This window comes from Sorex fumeus, unplaced genomic scaffold, assembly GCF_029834395.1.
Source record: "Sorex fumeus unplaced genomic scaffold, SorFum_2.1 ptg000003l, whole genome shotgun sequence".
Lineage (NCBI taxonomy): Eukaryota > Metazoa > Chordata > Mammalia > Eulipotyphla > Soricidae > Sorex > Sorex fumeus.
In genome coordinates this window covers 48,636,863-48,662,657 of record NW_026606060.1, presented here as the reverse complement: position 1 = coordinate 48,662,657, position 25,795 = coordinate 48,636,863, and the positions used below count along the sequence as shown (strand labels likewise).

General features: G+C 43.9%; 1 protein-coding gene across 1 annotated transcript in view; it reads right to left on the bottom strand.

Moving 5' to 3' along the window:
• The window catches only part of UTP20 (UTP20 small subunit processome component), a 115,106-nt gene that overhangs the window by 38,870 nt on the left and 50,441 nt on the right, over window positions 1-25,795 (bottom strand). The window contains exons 26-38 of the mRNA XM_056116487.1: window positions 25,383-25,549; window positions 22,039-22,247; window positions 14,480-14,623; window positions 13,530-13,609; window positions 10,171-10,388; window positions 9,503-9,647; window positions 7,422-7,509; window positions 5,387-5,530; window positions 5,142-5,192; window positions 4,890-5,042; window positions 2,857-3,012; window positions 1,671-1,811; window positions 615-752 (exon numbers count right to left, since the gene is read on the bottom strand). Coding sequence (XP_055972462.1) covers window positions 615-752; window positions 1,671-1,811; window positions 2,857-3,012; window positions 4,890-5,042; window positions 5,142-5,192; window positions 5,387-5,530; window positions 7,422-7,509; window positions 9,503-9,647; window positions 10,171-10,388; window positions 13,530-13,609; window positions 14,480-14,623; window positions 22,039-22,247; window positions 25,383-25,549 — 1,834 coding nt within the window. The remainder of the gene's footprint in view (window positions 1-614; window positions 753-1,670; window positions 1,812-2,856; window positions 3,013-4,889; window positions 5,043-5,141; window positions 5,193-5,386; window positions 5,531-7,421; window positions 7,510-9,502; window positions 9,648-10,170; window positions 10,389-13,529; window positions 13,610-14,479; window positions 14,624-22,038; window positions 22,248-25,382; window positions 25,550-25,795) is intronic.

The window sequence follows — 25,795 nt, the reverse complement described above, 5'->3', positions numbered from 1 at the left end:
GAAGTCCCCAAACATCAACAAATCCTAGTTTATTTGACAGAATAATGAAACTTATGTACCATTTTTCATTAATCTATTTAAAGCAATACTTATCTAGTCTTTCCCATGCACCAACACCATTTTATTATAATGATGAAGAACATCCTGAATTCCAAACCTTGTTCTGATTCTGGTATCTCTGAAAAAGTTTCAGAACCTCGCTTATTCTCAGTTATACTCTCTTCTGCACTAGTGATAACAGATGTGGCAACATCCACAGGGCTAAACTGTCATGAGAATGAAGATTACATGTTAAATAACAAAAAACAGTGGTAGGTTCTGAATAGTGCTAAAAGAATGGCAGCTATTGTTTTCTTTCTCTCTCTTTTTTTTTTTTTGTTCTGGAGTCATACCCAGCGATGCTCTTATCTCTGCTCTCAGGAATCACTCCTGGCGTGACTCCGGAGACTACATGAAATGCTGGAGACTGAACCTGGGTTGGTGGCCTGCAAGACAAGAGCCTTACCTGCCGTGCTATCATGACATCACCATGGATACTACCAACTCATCCACATTCTTGGAAAGCGTGTTGTGGCATGGGCCGGGGTTTAATAGCGGCTAGATTTAATACCTACCTTGAGCAATTTCTCATCAAAAATCGGAGTCATGGCATAGGGCATGATGTAATTCTGCAGAGCTTTAGAAGACAGCACGGTTTTGCCTTCCATGAGTTGTTTTGCCAGTTTCTTCAAGGCTCTTGCTCTTCTGTGGATCTAGGAGGTAGGAAAGAAGTGAATGCACTGCAGGACTGTTTTCTTTCTTTTTGCTTTTTTTTTGTTGTTGTTCTGGAGCCACACCTGGTGGGTGATGCTCTGGAATCACTCCTGGTGTGGCTCAGGGAGGTAGGCTCTGGGATGCTAGGGATCACCCTCAAATAGCTCCAATTCAGTACCATGTTCGGGTGGATCATGAAGGATTAAAGGAATGAAATACAACCCACATGCTACAGCTTAGCACATCCATGTACTGCACTGCTTCTGGATGCAAAAAAAAAAAAAAAAAATCCACAGCGTTTGTTTAAAAAAAGGAGCCAGTGGATTTATATGTCTTAGGCAAAGGTGACACTGTGGTTTGAGGCTGATAACACACATTCCATCCTTTTGTACTATATCGCTAGCTCTGATATTAGGATTTGAGACTTGAATTTCTACTGGATTGATTATATGACCTTCTGTAAGGATAGTTTGAGGCTGCTACCCTGATACCACCAGGGAGATCATAACCTAGGAAATGAGTATTTATTCACAGTTGACTACTGACCATGAAGATCAAGGCATAAAACTTGATTTATTTTACAAAATTATTTTATCATTTACTTTATAATTTCTAAAAATTAATGATTTTGGAAAATAGCATCTTCTTTTTTTTTTTTTTTTTTGCTTTTTGGGGTCACACCCGGCGATGCAAAGGGTTACTCCTAGCTCCGCACTCAGGAATTACTGCTGGTGGTGCTTGGGGGACCATATGGGATGCTGGGAATCGAACCCGGGTTGGTCGTGTACAAGGCAAATGCCCTACCCACTGTGCTATCACTCCAGCCCCTATGTTCTCCTTCTTTTTTTTTTTTTTTTAATAAAGCAGCACCGTTTCAAACGCTTAGCTTACAGGGAGAAAAGAGGACAATTTTCTACCTGAATGTGTTTCATATTTTCAAAGAAGTCCATTTCCGGATCATGGCAGTCAGTCAGCTGTACCAACTCTTTAAATTCTGGTTGATTTGGGAAGGTTTGAATTAAACAAGACAACAGTGTGGTGTAATCATGTTGAACACTCTGCAAATACCAAGTTCAGGGGGAGGAAAAATTATCGTTTTAAAAAGAATTTGCTATCTAGAGAACATAAAGAATCACTATAAATATGCACATTAAGAAAAAAAATTTTTTTTTTTCAGCAAAACATTCGCACTGTAAGAATGAATAAACTAGCTTGGAAGAATGCTAAAGCTGCTGCCCCATCCCAGGCAGACCATCTCCAGGCTGAGCACTCCGCATTCTCAGGACTGGGACTGGCAGATTGCCCTTCCTGCCAGAAGACCCACAGCCCACGCCCACACCCGGCATCCTCTGGCATAGAAATGGCCCAGCTCCACATCCAGCTGCCGAGCGACCAAATCGTTTCAGTTTCAGTGCTCCTGGAGCACGCGGCTGCATACGCAGCCCGGTGACATCTCCACATTTTATAGCACTGACAGCCCCGTAAGAGCACAGCAAATCTGATGGGCAAGTTGTGTCGAAGGCCACCAAACTCAGTGAGCGAAAACAACAATACAGAAAGCTCAGCTAGTACCAACCAGCCCAGTAAATGTTCAGAAAATGATTGTAGTAGCACCACTGTGAGATACAACAATGATCACAAATTCTCTCTTATTGATCTCTTTTTGATCATTCCACTTGCTGTTTCGTTGTAATAAGCAATAGGAAGTGAATTTATTTGTGCCTGCTAAGGGGGGCAGGCTTGGGTGGTGGGTGGGAAATTGGGGACACTAGTGGAGGGAAGGTCACACTGGTGGTGAGATTGGTGTTGAGACATTGAATGCCTGAAAAAAACTGTATTATGAACCACCTTATAAATTATGGTGTTTAAATAAAAGAGAGAAAGAGAATGAACTATATGCAACGAGAAGCAAGTGTTCTCCTTTTCGTTCTCAATCTCCTCTTAAAGCGAACGGCAAATATTCAGGAAGTAGCAATATAACCACAGATTTTAATTAACTGTATGAAGGCTGCTTTTCTACATAGTAATGGTAGTAAGGAACGTAAACTACAGCAGTCCCCAAACCAAAGGAAGACAGAAAATACAGGAGAGAAACCCCAGTACCTCCGTCTGACTCTTGAGTCCTTTCCTCAGTCTCTCCAGGAGTGAACGGTGAATGATTTCTCTGTACTCCTTCTCTGTGGCGTTCAAGGCAGCCAGTTTCCGGATGATGCTCATCAAACACATGCTGGCGTTATCACTTAAAGACATGTCCCCTAGCTGGAAGCAGGAGAAAAAGTCCAAATGACTCTTGTGTTGTGACAATATTAGAAAGTGACATTTCCCAGCAGAACCGCTGAGAGATTTGTGCCGCAGCTCTGTGTAAAAATCCTCCCAAAGAAACGCTCCGCAGGCCTTCACACCTGAGGAAGAATTGACTAGAATTGTGAAGAACAAACGGCCGAAAATTCATGCTCACGGAGAAGTACCATTTCACTTCAGGTAAGAGCTCAGCGTGAACATTTTGACTCGCTCTATTTTAATTTCAAAGCACACAGCAGAAGGGGGCACCCTGAAGCCAATTTTTCGTATTTAAAATACTACATCGCGGGGCTGGAGAGACAGCACAGCACGTAGGAAGTTTGCTTTGCACGCGGCCGACCCGGGTTCAATTCCCAGCATCCCATATGGTCCCCTGAGCACCGCCAGGAATAATTCCTGAGTGCAGAGCCAGGAGTAACCCCTGTGCGTCGCCGGGTGTGATCCAAAAAGCAAATAAAATAAAATAAAATAAAATACTATATCACTGAAAATGACAGCACTGGCTGCTAGGATGCTGGTCAGCTGCTCTGCAGGTCCTGGAGAAACATGGAGGTGGTGAGTGGACAGGGGATTCCCAAGTCAGTTGTCCAAGCAGTGAGTGGGACTCCTTGTGAAGTTAAAATGTGAGGATTTTCTGTTCTTATATTTTGGGGGGGTCATACCCCAGTGATGCTCTGAGGCTACTTCCTGGACCCCAAAATGTGAAGTTCTGAAATTTGGCATGAGATATGAAGAATAAACTCCCCGTCGCCTGCCTACAAAACAGGGGCGTTATTTTTTCTAACATGACATAAATCTAAGTACCAGATGAGTAAAATGTCACATGCATGATGCTATACAAATACCGGATGAGTAAAATGTCACATGCATGATGCTATACATGCTCAACTACCACCGGAATTTTTTGTTTCCCATTTTTAAGTTTTAATTCAGTTCAGCAACAAGTTGCTTAATTTAGTCCCAGGCTCTTTTATTTCTCCTGTACAGAGCGCTTTTAAATAACTTAAAAGATGGGCAATATAACTGATATGATAAAACTCACTCACATACGGTGTACCTGTCAGTGGTTTTTATTATGCTCACAAGGCCACCACCACTCTCAGACTTCAAAATGTTTCCATCACCACCAAAAGAAACCCTATATTCCTCAGAAGTCTCATCTTCCCTCCTTATAGCCCAGGGACTCCTTCATTTCTGTTCTGCCTCTGGCTTTGTTCTTGTCTACTATATAAGCTTTTAACTTTTCTTTCTGGACAGGGATGGCAGCAGGGGCCTCCCCAGCAGTACTCAGGAGTCCAGGACCTCACACCTCTCAGCATTTCTCAGCCAATCAGAGGACATGAGAATGTGATGCTACTTAAGCCCTGCATGCTGGAATTTACCTGGGCTGCCCTAGCACTGCTCAGGGGGCCTTCATGGCTCCCCCCAGAGCTCCTCAGGGGGCCCGATGGAGCTGGGAAGCTCACAGCGGTCGTCGGCTACATGCAAGGAGGTCTTTAAGCCCTGCACTATCTCTCCAGCCACTTAAGACTTTTTAAAGTGCTAACACATATACTACTTTATTCGAAATATTCGTCTTTCAAATCCCAGAGTATCAGTTTTCTGCTAAACTTTCAAATCCCGAGAAGTTTTTTGCTAAACAAAAAATCCTATGACAAAAAAGGAATTTATTTTTCATTTAAGCAAACCATTTTTAATTTTTTTGGTTAAATTTATTTATTGAATCAAAAAAGAAAATTTTTTAATTAAAAATTTAGATTAACGACCCTTCACAACCCACCAAAAATTAAAAATTGGGTTGTATAATCAAAATGAAAAGAAACTCACAAACCTACCTCCAGGTTATAGAAACAGTTATGCATAACTGGGATTAGATAGTTGACATCCACAGTTTGCATTTCTTTAATGTAGGAGGTGATGTCCTGGAATGCCGAGAAGCGAACGTCAAAGTTGATGTCGTCAAGATGTCTTTGATCAAATGCATTAAGCTACAAGAAATGGCATTGAAACCATGTAAATAAGGGTCTACACAGCAGGCAAAAACAGTGATTCTTGTTAAGCCAGCGAGAAAACATTTTCTTTCTTACCTTGACAACTTCAGTCACGTACTTTAAGTCACTCTCAAAATCAGAAAGCATCTAGAAGGAGTAAAGACAGAAGATTTTAGCAAACAGATGCTCAAGATTTCTTCCCTGCTCCCTTTGGTCCCTACTGCTCTCGATTCTACCAGGAAACATCAGAGTATCAAGAAGGCTGCCAGCAGGCATTGCATGTCATAGTTATCTGTTTGAAAAAAAAAGGGGCAACAGGGCTGAAAATGACTATTGCTGACCTGGAAAACTGTACAAAGCAACTGTCTTGACAACTTGTTCTTAATGACAGAGAAGAGTTTTGCTAGCGGTTTGAGGAAGTTTGTAGGCTCCAGACAATGCTTCAGTAGATTTTGTATTGTCACTAGAATATCCATCTCTGTATCCTTAAGAAGGAAAAGAGAAATCATACCTCAGTAATTGGTAAAACAGATTCACTTGAACATTAGTCTATTATAGTACAGAAAAATAAAGTAATCAGGAACACAAAGTCAGAGGAAGCAGTGATTGGAAAAATTATTTTGATCTTTTCAAAGTTTTTGGTGTTTTCATTTATAAAATTTGTAATAACAACCAATAGAGTTTTTTTTTTTTAATTCAACTAAAATATGCATGCTACTGAAATGAGCTATTCTGTGTCTAACCACCGTCCCCCCCACGCCACCCCCCACCCCATCAAAAAAAAAAAAAAGAGTATAGGGCTGAAGTAATACTACAGGAGGTTACAGGAGGTAGTACATTTGCTTTGCACATGGCCAACCTGAGTTCAATCCTAGCATCTTATATCATCCCTCAGCTCTGCCACAAGTGATCCCTGAGCGCAGAGCCAAGAATAAGTCCTGAGCACTGTTGGGTGTACCCCCCTACCACCACCAAAAGTAAGATAAAATAACATAAACAAACAAGCAAGAAGAGTACAAAATTAAGCTTACTAAAGGAAAATATACATTTCTGGTTTGGGTTATCTAGAGATGTACTGTCTTCTAAGACATATAACACAAACTACTCCGAAATAGCCTTCAAAATGACTGAGCAATGCGAAGGCTCTTTTAAAGTAAAATAGACTGAGCTAAAGTTGGAAAGTTGTATCAATGAGCTGGAGAGACACTACAGAGGTTATGGATACCCTGCACTGCATGATAGCCCCCAAGCACTGCAAGGAAGACCTCTGAGCACAGAGCCAAAGGGAGCCCCTCCCCTGCCAACAGTGTGCGGCCCAAACCCAAGCCACTCCCCCTCCCCCAAGGAAATCATATTAGAAACTCTTAACTCTGTTTATCTGAACACTTGAAGTCTAAAGACAGTTTTGGCTCATCTGATGGAGCATATGCCCTGAGCATGAGGCCGTAGGGGCAATCCCCGCACCCAGGCCTTCGCCAGGTAGGGGCCCTTAAGAATTACAAGGGCCAAGGCTGGTTATGGCCCCCACAAGTGCTAAACACAACAAAAATAAACCGAATCAGCCTGACTGTTCATGCCATCTCCCTACTGCCATCCATATTTATACAATATATTTACATATTCACACAATCGCACTGTAGCACTGTCGTCCAGTTCTTCGATTTGCTTGAGCGGGCACCAGTAACGTCTCCATTCATCCCTGTAGCATGCTAGTGTAGCCCAATGGCATCTGCTCTCTCCAGGAACACGAAGTGAGACTTGTTGTTACTGTTTTTGGCATATCGAATACACCACAGGGAGCTTGCCAGGCTCTGCCATGTGGGCAGAATACTCTTGGTAGCTTGCTAGGCTCTCCGAGAGCGATGGAGGAATCGAATCCGGGTCAGCTGTGTGCAAGGCAAATGCCCTACCCGCTATGCTATCGCTCCAGCCCATTCACACAATATAAAAATATTATATATATAATAAAGCATAGAATTATATGGCCTATATAATATTGTAGTATTATATAATGATGCATTATATAATAATCACAATATGCAGATGATTATATTATATATTACATAATAACATGTAATATTATGATTATATTATACATTATATATTTATACAACATATTTATTCTTGGATATCAGATTTGTAAGGAATCAAAATCAGCACTGGAGGAATGGAAATCCTGAAATGAATGATGAGGTAAACAAAGGGTAAAAAGGGGACTGACACTTGTCAAGGCAGAAGATAATGTTTTCAAACCACTGCCTCCTACTATTCCTATTTCTGAACTCATTTTGCTCCATGATTTTCATTGTTCATGAAAATGTCTAGGGACAAAATACCCTTTCAAGACAAAGTAAACGCCCAACAACGTCTCTGTACCTGAGGAACATTGCCACGGTGGAGGAAAGGAAGTAGAAGTGTAATAAGAACCGAACTTTGCTCTTTGTCCTTCATGAACTTGCTGATCCTGTGGAAGGAAAATAAAAATACTGCTCTGTAAGTAAGGCTGATAAACAAAAGTTTAACTCGGTTATTCAGCAAAGCCCCCTCTAATGTCTCCTCAGTTTGGGGCTCAGAGCAGTTATTCCCATTCCTTTGCCATATCTGAGATGGGTAGAGAAAGTAGCACAAACTTTGAGAAAATCTGGCACAATACGTAATTTCTTACTTTGTAGGAAAACAACAAATGCCAAGGCATCTTGAAGGCCCTCTGCTCCTCTGCTCAGTCTTTCAATTTAGCTGCCAAGCTCTCAACAAACGCCACTCATGAGTGAGCAGCCCTATTTTGCCCAGAGAGGTTGCTGCCTCATAAGACGGATGTGGTCGAGCCTCTCCTAAGCCCGCTCTGCCTGTGCTCATCTCACATCACTCCACTGCCACATCCCCTGGCATACAATCTGAAGAGTACATTTTTCACTCAGCACAACTCAGAAAACACAATACTATGCGCAAGACGTTTAAAAGGAGCTTCTGGAAGCTTCTAAATTATTTGCTGCTTTTGTAAAAAGTAATAGAAAAAAAAATGTTCAGTGACTAAGCCCTGTAAAAATCCAGGTGGAGTCTACCGATGCCTCCTTTTTCATAGACTCTGGTTTACCAATCAGGCACTGTTCTAGACATCACAACTCTGCTGGGCTTAATACAAAGAGTCTAGCGCAAAACAGGACAAGAGCTTCTTCCCTCCTAAGAAACAAAGCAGATGAGGTCGGGATAGCACAAAGGGCTGGAGCTCACGCTTCAAGTGTGCTCAGGTGCCATGGGGTACCCGCAGCATCAGGGGATTCCCCCCAAGCACCACCCCGGGAGCAGCCTCCAGTACTGCCAGGTGGGGCCTCCCCAATTGAAAGAAACAAAAATAAATCCCCATGCAGAAGTTGCTCTTTTAAAATGATTGTCAATTAAATAAAAAATGTGATGATATAAAAAAATCTAATTGAAAAGAACAAACAAAGGGGGCTACTCTCTGTAGTGCACAGGGGCCGTGCGGTGCTAGGGGCTGAACCGGGCCTTCCTGCAGTGGGGTCTACAGCTTCTTCACACCTCTGAATTTTTTTTTAAATTTTTTAATTTTTATTAGTGAGACACCATGAGGTACAGTTGTAGACTTACAAATTTTGTGCTTGGGTTTCAATTATACAATGATCAAATACCATCCCTCTACCAGTGCCCATTTCCCACCACCACGGATCCCAGTATCCCTCCCATCCCCCCATTCTCCCATCCCACCCTGCCTCTGTGGCAGGGCATTCCCCTCTGTTCTCTCTCTTCTTTTAGTTGCTGTGGTTTGCAAAAGAGGCATTGAGTGGCAATCATGTTCAGTCTATAGTCTACTTTCAGCATCACACCTCTGAATTTTAACTGAACAAAATGTGCAAAGGCTAAACAAGCAGACTTGTTAATATGCTTTAGAATCTTGACGCCTTTTCTTTCTGATTAAATAAAGGCAGATGCCACAAATGGTTTCCAAAGAATATTCCAGCAGAGAAACCACATTAGAAGTCCACGTTAATTTAAAAAGGAAGGGCATTTCAGAGATTAGAAGTCTTTTTGGGGGGTGGAGCGATAGCACAGTGAGTAGAGCATTTGCCTTGCATGCGGCTGACCCAGGTTCAATTCCCAGCATCTGATATGGTCCCCCGAACACCGCCAGGAGTAATTCCTAAGTGCATGAGCCAGGAGTAACCCCTACCCCTGTGCACTGCTGCATATGACCCATAAAGAGGAAAAAAAAAAAAGAAATCTTTTTAGCTTCTAGTATTTTTTTAAATGTCTTAAAAAACACCTGAGGGTCCAGTACTCGGCCAGGCACCTGCCTTGCGTATATCCGTATTGTGCATGTACAGAGCACGTGGGCGCAGGCATGCATTTACCTAGCACCACAATGGAAAAGAAAGAAAACCAGATGTAACAGAAACACATTAAAAACAGGGAGCGTCATTTAGTACCCACGTATCACTTACTTGGAAAGAATGCCGAGTTCCTTACTGACTTGGGCCCTATTCTTTTTCTTTTTCACCTTTTCTGCACTTATTGTGGTGTTGCTGAGATACTGGAGAATTGCCGGGACATGAGGTAGAATTAATCGTCCTCCAACTGTGAGAGAATCTGAAATAGTGATAGATGTTTTGATTTTAATTAACGAGTGTCATGTAGGATGACTTAAAGCATCTTCCTAAGCACACTAAAGCAAAACACTCAGCTACTAGGAAAATTTAATAAAATTTCAACTCGAAAGATTAAATGACTCTCCTCTTATTCAAAACAACTTGCTAGAATCTACATGAGACCCCTGAGGCTTTAATGAAACCAATTTTGGTAGTACTGAAGAACTGTAAGAACAACATGGTAAACCTAATTTAAACATTACAGTATAAATCATTTGATAATTTTCTGGAGGAGAAATTAAATTCTCTGGTGTGTAAATTACCTAAACGTTTACTCTTCCAAGAAAACTGCTTTTATAAATTGGCATACCTTAGAGAAAAGAATTTCGAATTGTGTAACTTATTGAAAGACAGCTTGTATGGCTCACCCCCACCCCCAAGGGAACAAAGGCTACCTTAAAAGCTTTAAGAATCACTGACAATCAGTTCTATTAGGAATTTTTGGCTTTATACACCTAACATACCATCTGCATCATCAGTGTATACACATCCAGTGACTGGCAAGCTCAAAACGGTGTCTGTGGGCTCAAAATCTGGAAGGCTCAGAAGATCATCCGTTATTTCCATCACAATGTTAGCTGTGGCTTCAGAGAGATTCTTCGCTGAGAGAATCGCAAAAACATTGGTCAAGATGTCACATTCTGGGTGCCCAGGTTTCTGTTTTGCCAGGAAAGGGAAGTACCTGCAAGAAAGAAGCAGGAGATACATCATCTTAGTCTTCAGTATGTTTATTTCTGAAATATGTCCCATGTGAATTTTCCTATGGGGTTTAACACATATGCATATGCACATGAGCAATATTAGCCAAAAAAGAAATCTAAAATTTGATGGACAATTTTAGGTAGTTACAAACATTATATTAGGAAGGCTTTGTGTATTTTAATTAATTTATTTATTTTTGCTCTTTAGGTCACACCTGGCGATGTACTGGTATTACTCCTGGCTCATGCACTCAGGAATTACTCCCAGTGGTGCTTGGGGGACCATACAGGATGCTGGAAATCTAATCCAGTCGGCTGCATGCAAGGCAAATGCCCTACCCACTGTGCTATTGCTCCAGTCCTTATGCATATTAAACATCTAATCCTCATCACAATGCTGTGAGACAGTCTCTCTACATGACACATAAAAACACTTGTCCACTGAGCTAATAGACATAAGAGCTGAGATTTGAACCGAAATCTCTAAATCACTGCCTCACTCTAAAGTTGAAGTCCTTCTTGGTTAAAACAAACAAACCAAAAAAAAAAGCATTAAAGACAGGCAATAGTTTGATTAGAAACCTACAGAGTGAATTTTTTTTTGTTCCTTCTTTTTTTGGTGTGATTTTTATACATTTTATTTTCATAAAGTAGTTCACAATAGTTCGTTATGGATAATATTCAAACACCCACTCAACCAGTGAGCATCTTTCCATCACAATAAGAGGGAAGTGTGTGAAGGTTGTTATATTTCATTCTGGGGCCATTTAAGCATGTATATGAGAATACAAATATCCAAAAAAATTCACTGCCATGGGATAAATAAATATAGAATTTATATATAGAATCCAACAGCCATTTATTCTATCTGGATACGTAGAATTCAGGGATTAGGATCATTTGGGGAGGAGGACTCTGTTTCGAATAATGAGAGGCTCCTACAAATGATAGAAAACATCCTGGCTGGCAGGAGTGAACCAACAAGGACAGAGAGGGCAGGAGCTTCCAGCAAATGGGACATTAGCCGCTGTTCAGCAGCCAGAGCGGCAACCCAGACAGGAAGTAGAAATGCCAAACTGCAAACACGCAGAGAGCCTTATTGTACTAATCCATCATCATCAGAAAAAGATCCTAGGCACTGGAATGAAGTCTTAACAGGTATACGCACACATCTTTGTCCAACACACAACAAGCACAGCCTGGGCAAGCACCATTACAACGCTGCATGTTTCCATCTCGGGGGGACCTTCTCACTTCTATTTTACAGGGTGGGAGCACAAAGAGGTTGAGTGCCAAGAAATGCAGCCTGGTGCTTCCCAGTCAGCTGTGCCCGGGATTTGGAGATCACCTCTGAAATTACTGGGAGGTATGTCTCCTTTACATCTTTTCAAGCAGGAAAGGTGAGAAGGGGTGCTCTTTACTGTCGGCCCTGGGTGGGAGCTGTTCAGCTCCACAGTGATCACTCCAAAGTGATCCAACTGACATGACAGAACTGAATACCCCCAAACGGAGAGGCGTGGTCCATGCTGAGAGTACGGCTCCATCAGAAGATCTGAAGCCCGTGTTCAATCTGCCATGAATTACCAACTGAGCACGGTGGTAAAAAGATAAATCAAGACGACATGGCTGCAGACTTCACTGACTTTAGGCAGGTCAAAGGTGAAGGGAGACGAGTGTGATATGGGTAGTATGAAATGACAGGACGTTCCAGGGATGGAGAGCTCCGAGGGGGAAGCAGCCCACAGGGGTAACCGTGGTCAGAGCAGCTATGGAGTAAGATAGCATAGCAGGTAGGGTGTTAGCCTTGCATGTGGCCAATCCAGGTTCAATCCCCGGCATTTCATATGGTTCTCTGAGCACTGCCAGGATAATTTCTGAGTGCAGAGCCGAGAGTAACCTCTGAGCACCACCAGGTATGACTCAAAAAGCCAAAAATTAAAAAAAAAAACAAAACTTATAAAAAGAACCCGGACAGCTTTGAAGACAGTAGCCAGCCAGGGATGTCTCAGTTTATGTTGTTTATTTTTTGTTTAATTATTTACAGCATCTCTTCTCACTTTCAGGAATGTTCCAGATTGGACAACAGGATTACTCCTGCTAATAAAGCAAGTTTCTTGTTGTCCTAAGTTCATCTAATTTGAGAAAATTTAACTTTATTTGGAGGCTTAGAATTTTTGGTGATAATTTAGTTCTACTTTCATTTACATAATTTTGAAGCAAATCCGAGGCTCTTTTGTAGAAGAAAACCATGTGTATGTTAGGCAGACTGTAATCAGATTTCAAAATGAAATGTCATCTTTTTATTGAAGGGTAATGGTTCAATAAGTGATTCTGATATACTCCTTCATTTACTCTTCCACTCATGCCGTATCTGTTGTTGTGTAGATTCTGAGGTAAGTTCAACTTTCTAATGATTTAAGGGTTAAGTAAGAAGGAAAAGAAAAAAGTTCTGATGCCTCCCTTCTCTCCTGTGATATGCCTTCTATTTTTCTCTGGCCAGAAATGAGAGTAACGGCAAAAGAGATCGAGCAGCATCCCAATGACAAGAGGTCTATACCTTCAGTGAAAACACAACTAATAAGGGCCAAGGATGTGGCTCAGTGGTAGAGTACTTGCCTCTCACGGGTGGGGTCCTGGGTTCAACTCCCAGCACCAAACACACCACACACACACACACAACCCCCCCTCCCCCAAACAAAAAACACAATGGATATAAACAAAGTCTCTATCAGAATTCTCCTAGGTTATCATACTTCATGGCACATATGACATCACCATTGCACAACTATAAACATCTTTCCAGGTATGTCTATGAAGTACTACTTTGACTATCCAATGAGACCACAAACTAAGAAACTGTCTTCTCAAATTGTGAGATAGGTGAGAGAGGCCCTTCCTGCCTAGTGAAAATAAAATGAGCTTTCCTGGGGCCAGTGACAGAGCTTCATAGGGCAAGCACACATGCTGTGTGAGCCAGGAGCGTGGATCCAGGATCCCCAGGTCGGTGCAGTGCCAGGGATCAAACCCGGGCCTCCTGTGCACAGCCCACAGAGCCATCTGCAGGCCTAGAGACTGCCCTTACCAAGGGAGGTAAAAAAAGAAACGGGATGGTTGTTTTTTACCTTGGGTTTCTGCTCCAGACACTAATTAGTTTCAGGAGAGGCGTAGGAGAATACTGGCTCTCAGATCCAAGCCTGCCGATCTAGGACACAAAACAGGAGAATCCCAATAAGCACAGAGATGTAAGAACCAACAGCCCACAACAAGAGTGAGCAGTGAAGCCACACCCGATGATGAAAGAACCAATGGATAGGAACGGAAGACTGGAGAGCAGAAATGAGGGACCCCAGGATAAAATCCCTACAGGAAAAATGGTTCGATGGTGAGTAGTCTCCAACAACTTGAAAGGAGCCAGATAGTGAAGTTGTCAGGCATGACGGAGCTCCAACAGCTAGACGAGGCTTGGAAATCAAGTCTCTCTGACAAATCTGCTTAGCTGTCACCACACTAGTCACCACCCTCAAGTAACTGAAGTGAGAGAAATCATGCTCGGACACGCTCAACAAAAATACTGTGTGTGTTTTTCCATTATTCTTGTGAAAATCACAAACTAAACGACATGGGACACTACTCAAGTTATAGTACGCATGCTCAGCAGACACCACACTGTTCAGACTTAATTATCAATGCCTCAGTATGGCAGAAACAAACTCTTGGGCTTTATTAGGTGGTAGGAGAAGCAGAGTTAAAAGTTTGAAGACAGGGAGGGCTGGAGCGATCGTACAGAGGGTAGGATGTTTTGCTTTGCACGAGGCTGACCCGGTTTGATTTCCAGCATCCCATATGGTCCCCTGAGCACCGCCAGGAGTAATTCCTGAGTGCAGAGCCAGGAGTAACCCCTGTACCCCTGTGCCTCGCTGGGTGTGACCAAAAAAGGACAAAAAAAAGACATCCACTCTTCCAGAGAGAAAGATTCACTGTGACCTTAGGGCAGGTGTGGACCCTTCTGGTCAAACAGTAATAAAGGAAGATGGAGAAAGTCCCCAGGGAGAACGCAGAAAGGAATATTTACCTGGGGCCACACGGCACCATGAAAGACGGCGTCAATTTCTTCCGTCCTGAATTGATATGACTCCCAGTCCGAAAAGATGTCAGTGACCATTTTAATTCCCAGGCGCCTTAAGTTCTTCAGGGGGTTTAGAAACCTTAGCTGGATCTGTTAAACAGAGATCTTGCGATTAAAAAAAAAAAAAGACGAATTTCCCTCAGGTGCCCTCCGGGAGGCACTCTCGCACAGATGACAATCAAACTTCATGAGTCTGATGACTTTGGCTCCACTCCTGGTAACAGCCACTGATTAATTCACATTGCTTTTTTTATGGAACAAGAAGGGAAGGAAGACTTGAGGACACCAAATGGCGGGTGTGTTCCATATATCCTGTCTCGCCAGCTCCTGAGAGCATGGCCATAAGGAAACCCCAAACCAACTCCAAACCAATCACCCTGCAAGGCACATCCTTGTTCACTATCGTCCCCCAGGCCGTGGCCTGCCATTCAGCACAGGTAACTGTCTAAAATGAAATCCAGATTTCTTCCCATGACTAAAATATTCTATGCAACACCAGACTTTTACAAAAATAAAACAAGACTGCGTTTTGTTTGGCCATAACAAAGACTTAGGAAAAACACCTTCACTTCATAAGAAAATCACTTCTCTCTTGTTTTCACACCTAAATACTCTTTTGAAAACTCTCTCAAAGGCAGGAGTGTTCAATTTGGGGGGTTGGGGTGGGGGTAAGATATTTGCTAATATGTAGCAGATACTTTGGATGGCTAGGTCTAAAGGAGTAAATTTTTAAAAAGTCTTAATTTTTTAACTATAAATTCATAGTGAAAAGAATTTATGATCTGTTCATATAGTGAAAAGATTTTGGGGCTGGAGCGATAGCACAGTGGGTAGGGCATTTGCTTTGCACGTGGCCGACCCAGGTTCGATTCCCAGCATCCCATATGGTACTCCAAGCACCGCCAAGAGTAATTCCTGAGTGCAGGAGTCAGGAGTAACCCTTGAGCATCACCGGGTGTGACCCCAAAAAGAAAAAAAAAAGATTTTGCTCAGTAAAATAAAATGAGGTAATGAAGTGACTGAATTAAAGCAAAGGAAGGTATTGATATATAGTCCAAAGACAAATATAGTCTGAGGAAAAAGAAATAGTCTGGGTAGTCTGGGGTGCTGGGCTGGAGAGAGAGTCCAGGGAGTAAGGCGCCTGCTTTGCCAGCCCCTCAGCACTGGTCCTTGAAAGCAGAGCCAGGAGTAAGCCTTGAGCACTGCCAGGTGAGTCCCCTTCCACCATCCCAAAAGACATCATGCAGAAAAGGAATAAGAATGATACCTGTTTATAAAAATTAAATGATCTGTTTCTGAAAGAACACATTTAAGTTTCACGTGAGTGGGAATTAATTTGTCCTGCATCTCTAAGGACTCCGCATCCATGTACCCACTCAGTTCCGGCCATTTACTTTTGTCTGACTGTCTTACTGGACAAGTCCCCAGAGGAAATGACAGGTAAACACAGGTGGTATGGGGAGCAGTCCCCTGCTCCACCTCAGTCCCACAGGCGACATTCTCACAGAGTGCCTCTGGTTTAGTACCTTTATCTGAAAAGAACAGTCTAGAATCCCCCAAGAGCGGCGTTTCTCAGCTGGAGGCTCTATGATACCCTCCACCTCCCTGGTTGCCCCGGGGATATTCTAAGGGGGCCATGGATGGGGGGTGAAGGGTCGGGGGGGGGGGAGTCCCTGAGGGGGCACCAAGGCACAGGTCAAGAGGCGAGTAGGTAGGATGGCAAGTGATGGGGCCACCGGAAGAAGCTCAGAAGGGAACCAGGATCAGAAAATGTCTGAGGAACACTACCTTGGAGTAACAAGAAATGAACCTCAGCCAGCAGGACACCAAATGAGACCCCCGGCGGCTCTTCCCCCATCTCCCCCCAGGCCGCTCCCCAACAATCTACATGTTCCAATCACTTCTGTAGTGGCGGCCAGTTTATTACTCAATAACTGCTAGGTGAACTGCAGGAACGCCCGGGAAGTGAGCAATCACCAAGTTTAGTTCCTAGAGGAACAGTCAACACGACTCAAGATATGTACCTTTCTGAGTGGCTCCATCGCGTAAGTGTACAAAAGACAAATAAATTCAAAGTGATACTGCTTTCACACTGTGTGCACTTCGGTGTTAAGTCAATGACTTGGAGGATTCGAAAGACACCAAAAAAGGTCAATGTGGAACGCAGTTTCAACACACAAACGTAGAACTTTAACTCACTTAAGTAATATTACTGTGCAATTATTCATTTCAGCACTTTAAGGAATTCTTTGGACTTGTCAAGGTTTTTTTTTTTTTTTTTTTTTTTTTTTTGGTGAGTTGGTTTGGTTTTTGATCCACACTCAGTGATACTCAGAAGGGTACTCCTGGCTCTGCGAACATGGATCGCTCCTGGTGGTGCCCATGGCCCAGAAAGAACGCCAGGGGGAATTGGACCCAGGTCGGCCACAAACAAGGCAAGTATCTTCCCCACTGTACTAAATCTCCAGCCTGACTGTCCAAAGATTTATATAAAGAAGCTCCCATTTGTCAAGAGGCTTCACACCTCACTAACTAATGGACTGTGAAATTGCATAAATGGTCATTTGAGTTACTGATTAATGCCGATTGCCAGGTCAGGCTAAGCATTACTAAGCAAGTTCTTCTCAGTTAACCAAAAAGTTAAAGCTTCATGAGCATTTATAAGACGTCTTGGTGCTCATAACTGAGATCTATCGTGATCAGAAAAAGCCACTAGGATTCCCTATAAAGCCTAAATAAAAATCCTCCTGTCATTCTCCCGATGGTGCTAAAGCTTTTGCCACACGGGGGAGTTTTTTAAAACTTCTTCCTCGACTGGCCACTCGGCCCGGACAGTGTCTTTTCCAGAAAGTAGTCAAAGTGACACTTTGACCACCAGCAAACAGGGCTCATCACTCCCACGACGTGGTCGCTCTCTGGGAGAGTTCCAAGGGGATCCAGCCCACACGGCCTCACCCGCCTCTTCCCCTTCTCTCACAGGATCATCCTGCTCCCGTGCCCTCACCACTGGACCGTCCGTCTGTACTCAGGATGTGCCAGGGACTTTGCACCACGGGGTCACTTTCTCTGCATGCGGTGTTGCTGCCATGGTTGGCTGGGCATCGGCCCACACGGAACCTCCCGAGCGAGGTCCGGCACAGCCAGGGAAGTGACTCCATCCACCCCAGAGCAGTGACATCTGAGCACGTCTGTTCCTGTTGAACGCCTCTCACCTGCCCATCGCTCTGGCACACAGTCACGCTTCCTACTACTCTGGGGAACGTGGAGGAAGTATTTTGGGGATGAAAGCGGTATCCCGCCTCCTCCCCACCCCCCAGTGCCTGACCTCCTATTCTATCTTGCTGGCCAACGTACAGCATGTCCCAAAACGCTGCATGGCGGTCCTTGTCAAATTCTGCCATCTGTGTCACCCAGGGTCTGCATCTAATCATCAGGTTTTTCTCCTCATTGCGGGTAGGTTGGCTGTCTTTGCTGAAATTTCTCAGACCTGGTGCACTTGACTGCCATGTTTACATCACCTAAACATTTCTGAGCTTTGTTCTGGAATGCAGTTAGTTCACATGCAACAAGCCAGGGGGAGGTCCCAGAGGAGCCCTTGTTCCCGCCATCTAGCTCCACCCTCCAGAGGCCTGACCGCTCCTGGGGTCTGGGCAGCTTCTGCTCTGGGCTGGGAACATGAGTGCATGTGAGCTGGAAGGCTGTTCCACCTGCTCCTTTGTGGCGCTCTTTCTGCTTTTAGCTGAGACAGCGCGAGAGAGGATTCAGTCACCCTTCTGCTGCAACTACTCAACAAAACAAAAATAATGATTTTCAGACCCTGTGCCACAGGCTGTAGAGGGTGGTGAGCGAGTCATTCCTTCACTTTCACCCTGGAAGGCGCAGGAAGTGAGGGAGTCATCCCTCCACTTCCACCCAGGAAATGAGGGAGTCATCCCAATGTTCTCCCTTCCGTAATCCGACACTCCATTTCTTCAGTAAAGAAACAGACAAGGTCAGGCCTGAACACCTGAAGAACCTGCCGTCAGTACTCATCAATACACTGGCTCAGCTCTTCACATGCTACCTGTCTGAATGCAAGGTTCTGTCCCAATGGAAAACCAGCAGGACCGTACTACTGTTCAAGAAGGGAGACATCCATGACATTGGCAACTATCGCCCGATCTGCCTATTGTCTGTCATCTACAAGCTGTTCACTCGAGTCATTCTAAATAGGATTGGCAGAACACCAGATGAAGGACAACCATGCGAGCAAGCATGGTTCCACAAAGGATTCAGCACCATCGGCCATATCCACACGATAACCAAGCTCATTGAGGTTTCTCGGGAGTTCAAGATGCTGCTCTGTCTAACGTTCATTGATTTAAAGAAGGCCTTTGATTCTGTTGAGACGGAAGCGGTCATTGAAGCCCTAGCCAATCAGGGCAGTCAAGCTCAAAACATCAAGATCCTCCGTGAGCTGTATTGCGGATTCACTACCAGGATCTCACCATTCTACAAAGAAATAATCGTTGATGTCAAGAGAGGGGTTCAGCAGGGTGATACCATTTCACCGAAACTCTTCAGTGCCACCCTTGAGAACATCATGCGACGACTGGAATGGGAAGGAATGGGAGTGAAGATAGATGGTCGGCAACTACACTACCTCCGCTTTGCTGATGACATTGTTTTAATAACACCAAACATTAGCCAAGTGGCACAAATGCTGGCCGACTTCGACCGTGAGTGTGGAAAGGTCAGACTACAGCTGAATCTTACGAAGACAATGTTTATGAGAAACAGCCTCGTTCCTGATGCCCCATTCGCTCTCAACGGAACGACCATCTCCCAATGCAACAGCTATGTGTACCTAGGTCGAGAGGTCAACATGACAAATGACCTGGCACCCGAGCTGCACAGGAGGAAGAGAGTGGCTTGGAACACCTTCAAGAACGTCGAAGAAATAGCTAAGAGGACGAAGAACCTCTGGCTCCGGGCACATCTCTTTGATTCCACTGTTCTTCCTGCATTAACATATGCCTCAGAGACCTGGGCCCTACGCAAACAGGATGAGAATGCTATTCGGGTCTCCCAAAGAGGAATTGAAAGAGCTATGCTTGGAATATCACGTTTCACTCAAATGAGAGAAAGAATCTGGAATTTCGACCTCCGTCGACGATCAAGAATCAGGGATGCTGTCTCATTTGCCAAGGTGTCAAAAATCAGATGAACTGGTCATGTAATGAGATTTAAAGACGACCGCTGGACTAGAGCTGTTACAGACTGGATTCCATGGGATGTCAAAAGACCACGTGGCCGCCCACCTACCAGATGGTCAGACTTCTTCATCAAGATCATGAATGATCAGTTTGAGGCTCTTCATGTTCCTAGAGCGAACAGATGCCATTGGGCTACACTAGCACGCGACAGGGACAAATGGAGACGTTACCGGCGCCCGCTCGAGCAAATCGACGACTAACAGGAAGTCAAGTGATCAAGTGATCCCTTCAAAAAAAAAAAGTGAGGGAGTCATCCCTTCACTTCTACCCTGGAAGGCGCAGGAAGTGAGCAAGTCATCCCTTCACCTTCACCCTTAAGGCACAGGAAGTGAGGGAGTCATCCGCTCACTTCCACCCTGGAAGGCGCAGGAAGCAAAGTCCAGGCCAAGTTTAGGGATCTTCAGATGAGAAGACAGTTGTGCAGCTGGGCGAGGCCTGTGTGACTGGACTGGAGTGAGCGAGCCACACAGAGAGCCATGTCAGCACCCTGAGGAGGTCTCCTCGTTTGCTCTCCTCTCACAACATAAACACTATGAGATGCTATTCTAATCACTTAATATCGTGGACTAAATATTTACTTGTGTTTGGGGGTTTATTTTCAGGGAGAAGAGGGGTCCACAGCTGGTGGTGCTCAGGGGTCACTGCTGAAGATGTGTAAGGGACCATACAAGGTAGCTGGGATGGAACCAGGGTAGGCCACATACAAGGCCTTATACCTGCTATTATTTCTCCAGTCTTTGAATTTATCGATTTAATACTTGGACAAAACCTTTGTTTTGCCGGCTGGCTCATTCACAGTGGAAGAGTACCTGGCATATAGTGGAGGCTTAATTAATATTCACTGAAAGAATGAGAGAAAGCATGAGGTAGCAAAATGGTGTCTACAAAAAATGAAAGGTGTCTTCTAAGTCTCAAATAGCGGCAATCACAATACCATTTAACATTAGAGAAGCACATTTACATTCTAAGCAGAGCTCAAAACAGCAGCCTACCATTTAGCTGTCCCGGTTTAGGCATTATAACAATATCTGAGAGGCAGTCCATTGGGCAAATCCATAAATCAATGAAATGTACTGTGCATCATTTAGAATTCTATTCACCATTAACTGAGAATCAATGGCAGAAATCTCAGTGGATCTTTACCTCAAGTCCTTTTTACTTTAAAAGGCCTTTAGCCCATGTAGGTTTGGGTTTCTTAAACCCTAAAGAAACCCAAGTGCACAGCCCAGTTCAAAAGAACATAAACAGACTGTCCTACATACAGTTCAGAAGACTTACACTGCACACCACCCCAGCATGCCTCTTGGCAGCAAGCTGACTGGCCTTGCCTAATCTCCTGCTTATCTTTATCCAAAACACTGTATGGGGAATTGACAAGCATTTACTTTTCAAAATGCTTTGGACAGCTGTCTCAAAATACTAAGAGCAAACATAAGAACAGTGGGCTATTCATTATCCAGCCACTCTGGACAGATGAAGGTTGGAAAATGTCCTCTAAGTCTAGGTTCCTGGAATTAAAATCGGGAGAAACATTGATTGTATCATGGCCTGGCTTTGGCTTCTGAGACTGTACACAGGCCTAATTTACTTTCTGACATTTCATCTTTCATTTGAAATACATACTTTTAGTTTTATTTTCATTTTCTGACAATACACAGATGAATACAGTCAAGATTCCCATTAAGTAGACACTACTATTTTTTGTTTTGTCTGTCTCTTTGCTTTTTGGGCCACACCCAGCAATGCTCAGGAGTTACTCCTGGATCTGCACTCAAGAATTACTCCTGGTAGGGCTTGGGAGATCAGATGGATGCCAGGGACTGAACCCAGGTCAGTTGCAGGCAAGGCAAGTTTCCTACCAGCTGTGGAATTGATCCAGCCCCCAAAACTACTGCTTTAAAGAGATACTTTCAGAGAGTTACATAAGATTTAACCTGAAAGGATATGTCAGGTAAGGGAAAAAAAAGGGCAGGGAGGGGCACGTGGCCAACCTGGGTTTAATTCCCAGCATCCCATATGGTCCCCTAAGCACTGCCAGGAGTAATTCCTGAGTGCAGAGCCAGGAGTAACCCCTGCACAGCGCCAGGTGTGACCCAAAAAAGCAAACAAAAACAAAAACAAAAAAAGGATATCAGATATTGGGATCCAAGAACCATTTCCAGAGTAAAACATATACTTTTAGTTGCCCAAGAACAAATCAGCTAAGAAATTCACAAAAACAGTGATTTCTTCTTTTTTTTTTTTTATTACCTTTTCCCGTTGATCAAGGATCTGTGACACAGTAGCTGTCATGCAGAGGAGTATCTGCAAAATCTTTGGTAAGTAGGCACTGATCAGATGACTTATGTTCTTCAGGACTATTTCAAGGCTATTCAAAATACCATGCTGACGACCAACAGGAAGAACTTTAGACAAATCCACATCTTCTACTGCTTGAACTACTGCAGAATGGCATTCGCCTGGGGAATGGAAGAGGAACAAGAGGAAAACAGTGCAAAGGGGGATATTTGCTGGTTACTTTTTGTAATCACGGCTTCCTTTCAATTTCCCTCAACAAAACAGCACTCTCTGCTGCTACAATGATGTATCCATAATGTGTTTTTCCTTACAGGCTTTTTCTCTTTTGGTGCTTACCAAATAATCAGTAGGCTCCTCATGGCACGTTCTGTTATGAACACTTTCTAGGATAGTGGAATAAACGGCCTATTTTGGCACTAAGTCTCCAAGCCATTCTCATCCTATTTATAATTCGCAAATGTGGAGGCACTAACAGACTTTTGACCCATCAGGTAATATCCCATTACTTGTTCTGTTTTTTATTTTTCATTCTCAGAACTCACTAAACTACACTGAGATCATCGGTTTCAAAGAAAATGTCTTGCTCCATGCTAAATTCCTTAAAAGCCAAGAATTGAGTTGTTCTCTTACAGTCCTGGGAATAAATAAAACAGTAGCCCCTTATAAATTGTGGCCATTCTACTTTCATAATTTATTTAATAATCTTTTTTCTGGGTCACCCATCAGTGATGGTCAGGGGTTACTCCTAGCTCTGCACTCAGGAATTACTCAGGTGGTGCTCAGGGGACCATCTGGGATGCTAGGAATCAAACCCAGGTTGGATGCATGCAAGACAAGCTCCACACCAGCTGTGCTTTCTCTTCAGCACCAGCACTGAGTTCGTCTTGGGCCCGGAGCAGTAATGCAGTGGGGAAGGCACCTGGTTGCATGCAGATGACCTGGGTTCAATCCCTGGCATTCTAAATGGACCCCAGCACAACCAAGAATAATTTCTGAGTACAGAGCCAGGAGTAAGCCCTAAGCACCGCTGGGTGTGGCCCCCAAACAAAAAATGTCAAGTCAGGAGCTTGCCCTAAAAATTAATAATGTGTCTGCCCCCAGCTAGGGCATTATGGGGCTGAAAAAGAAGTCTTGGAGTCTGAACCTGAATTCTAATACCAAATCCACCATTTTCTAGCTGAACAGTAATGGGGAAAATGCTAACTTCTTAAATCTTAATTCCTTCATTTGTAAAACGGGGATAGTTGGGGCCAGAGTGATATAACAATGGTCAGGGTGTTTGCCCAGTGGCTGAGCTAGGTTCCATCCCAGCATCCCGTATGGTCCCCTGAGCACTGCCAGGAGTGATTTCTAAGCACAGAGCCAGGAGTAAACCCAGAGCATAGCTGGGTATGAAACAAAATAAAAAAAAAACAAAAGAACATTAAAAAGCCATAAAAGTCAAGAAAAATGGGGGCAATCACACTGATACTTCATGTGGCTGTTTTTAAGATAATTTCATTTAATCTGTCGATTTGCTCGAGCGGGCCCAGTAATGTCTCCATTGGAGACTTTTGTTGTTACTGTGTCTGGCATATCGAATACGTCACGGGGAGCTTGCCAGGCTCTCCGAGAGGGGCGGAGGAATCGAACTCGGGTTGGCCATGTTGGTCGCTTGTAAGGCGAACACCCTACCACTGTGCTATCGCTCTGTGGGGCTGGAGCGATAGCACAGCGGGTAGGGTGTCTGCCTTGCACGCAGCCAACATGGCCGACCCGAGTTCGATTCCTCTGCCCCTCTCGGAGAGCCCAGCAAGCTACCAAGAGTATTCGATATGCCAGACACAGTAACAACAAAAGTCTCCAATGGAGACGTTACTGGGCCCGCTCGAGCAAATCGATGATCAACGGGAGGGCCTTTCATTCAATCTGTAAAGAGAACTAGCAAAAAATGAGCAATCAGTAGTGTAGCCATTATTATTACGAACCGTGAAGCTGTATAGCAGAGAATATATTACAGAGCATTACAGCTTATTATATACAAGTATTATCTCTGTGTTTAGATTGCGCGGATGAGAAAGGAGATTACAGACAGCTTCCTGTTTTCAACAGTGTCTGGCACGAGGGATCTTTAATCAATCATTATTATCAGTGACGAATGACCCAGTGAATAAATAGGTGGCAAAATCATCAAAACTAAGCTGTATGCAAGGGAGTTTTGACCTGCTCTGTTCCTGACCTGGGCCGGTTCACCCCTCCTTAGACAATCTGGTGGTCCTCTGCTCCCGGATGCTCACCATATTAATGCCGAACTTAGTGTGGACACCAAATCGGCATAGCGCACTACAGTCCAGAACTCCTGGACTCTGGGCTGGAGCAATAGCACAGCAGTAGGGCGTTTGCCTTGCAAGCCGCCTGGCCGGCCGAGCCGGGTTCGATTCCTCTGCCCTTCTCGGAGAGCCTGGCAAACTACCAAGAGTATTTCGCCCACACAGCAAAGACTGGCAAGTTACCCGTGACGTATTCGATATGGCAAACACAGTAACAATAAGTCTCACAATGGAGATGTTATTGGGCCTGCTCGAGCAAATTGATGAACAATGGGAGGACAGTGCTACAGTGCTAAGCTGTATGCTTTAGTATTTCTTAGAAAATATAGACTCACTGTACATGAATATGTACTTATTGTTTTTTTTACTGGCCTAAATGTACAGCAAAAGTTTTGCATGTTCTAATTACCAACACATGCTGATAACTCTCAGGACCACTTGTCAGCTCAATCAAACTTTACAAAGGAAGAACTGCATTTCGGAGCCCAGATTACTGCAGGGATTAAGGAGCTTGACTTGCAAGCAGCCAAACTGGGATCAATTCTGGGCGCTTGTCATCAGGAATGATTTCCTGAACACAGAGCCAGGAGGAAGCCTGAACATCGCTGTGGCCCCAAACCAAAACAGTTTCATTTCAGCAAATATTAAATGGTTGAGAAAGGGGAAGGCCACCACTGAGACAGGGAAGAGCGATACCTAGATCAGAGAGATATCAGGGGCCTGGTAAAGCAGCCCTGGACACTGAGGTCCGGAGTGCACAAGTTCGCAGCGAGAGAGGAGGCTCATAGCTAAAGTCTTTTTTTTTTTTTTAATTTGGCTTTTTGGGTCACACCTGGAGATGCGCAGGGGTTACTCCTGGCTCTGCACTCAGGAATTACTCCTGGTGGTGCTCAGGGGACCATATGGGATGCTGGGAATTGAACCCCCGTTGGCCACATGCAAGGCAAACGCCCTCCCCACTGACTATTGCTCCAGCCCCATAGCTACCGTTCTTGAAGTGCTTCACAGGTTCAAACAGCAGGTCCAAGAAGATCTGGATCTCCTCGGGCTGAGTCCCAGCGAGGAACCTCAGAACAATGGACATGCGGGTGCCTGAAGCAGATTTCCCCTGAGTCTTACTCCCAGTCTTATTCTTCATTCGTCCATACAAAATTCTAAAAAAAAAAAAAAAAAATTAAGAAGAATAGAATTTATGTGCCCACTGGTACTATGAGTATTCTTCCTAAAGGACCAGAATAGCAATTCAACAGATTTAAATGGATAGATAAATAGATACATAAAACAAGGAAGAATGAAAACAGAAATGGAATGTTTAACAAAGAAGTTTAGACAAATAAGAACCCAGCAAAACAAATCAAGATTAAGGCAGCAGGAAGAAGGAAATAATACAGATTAAGGCA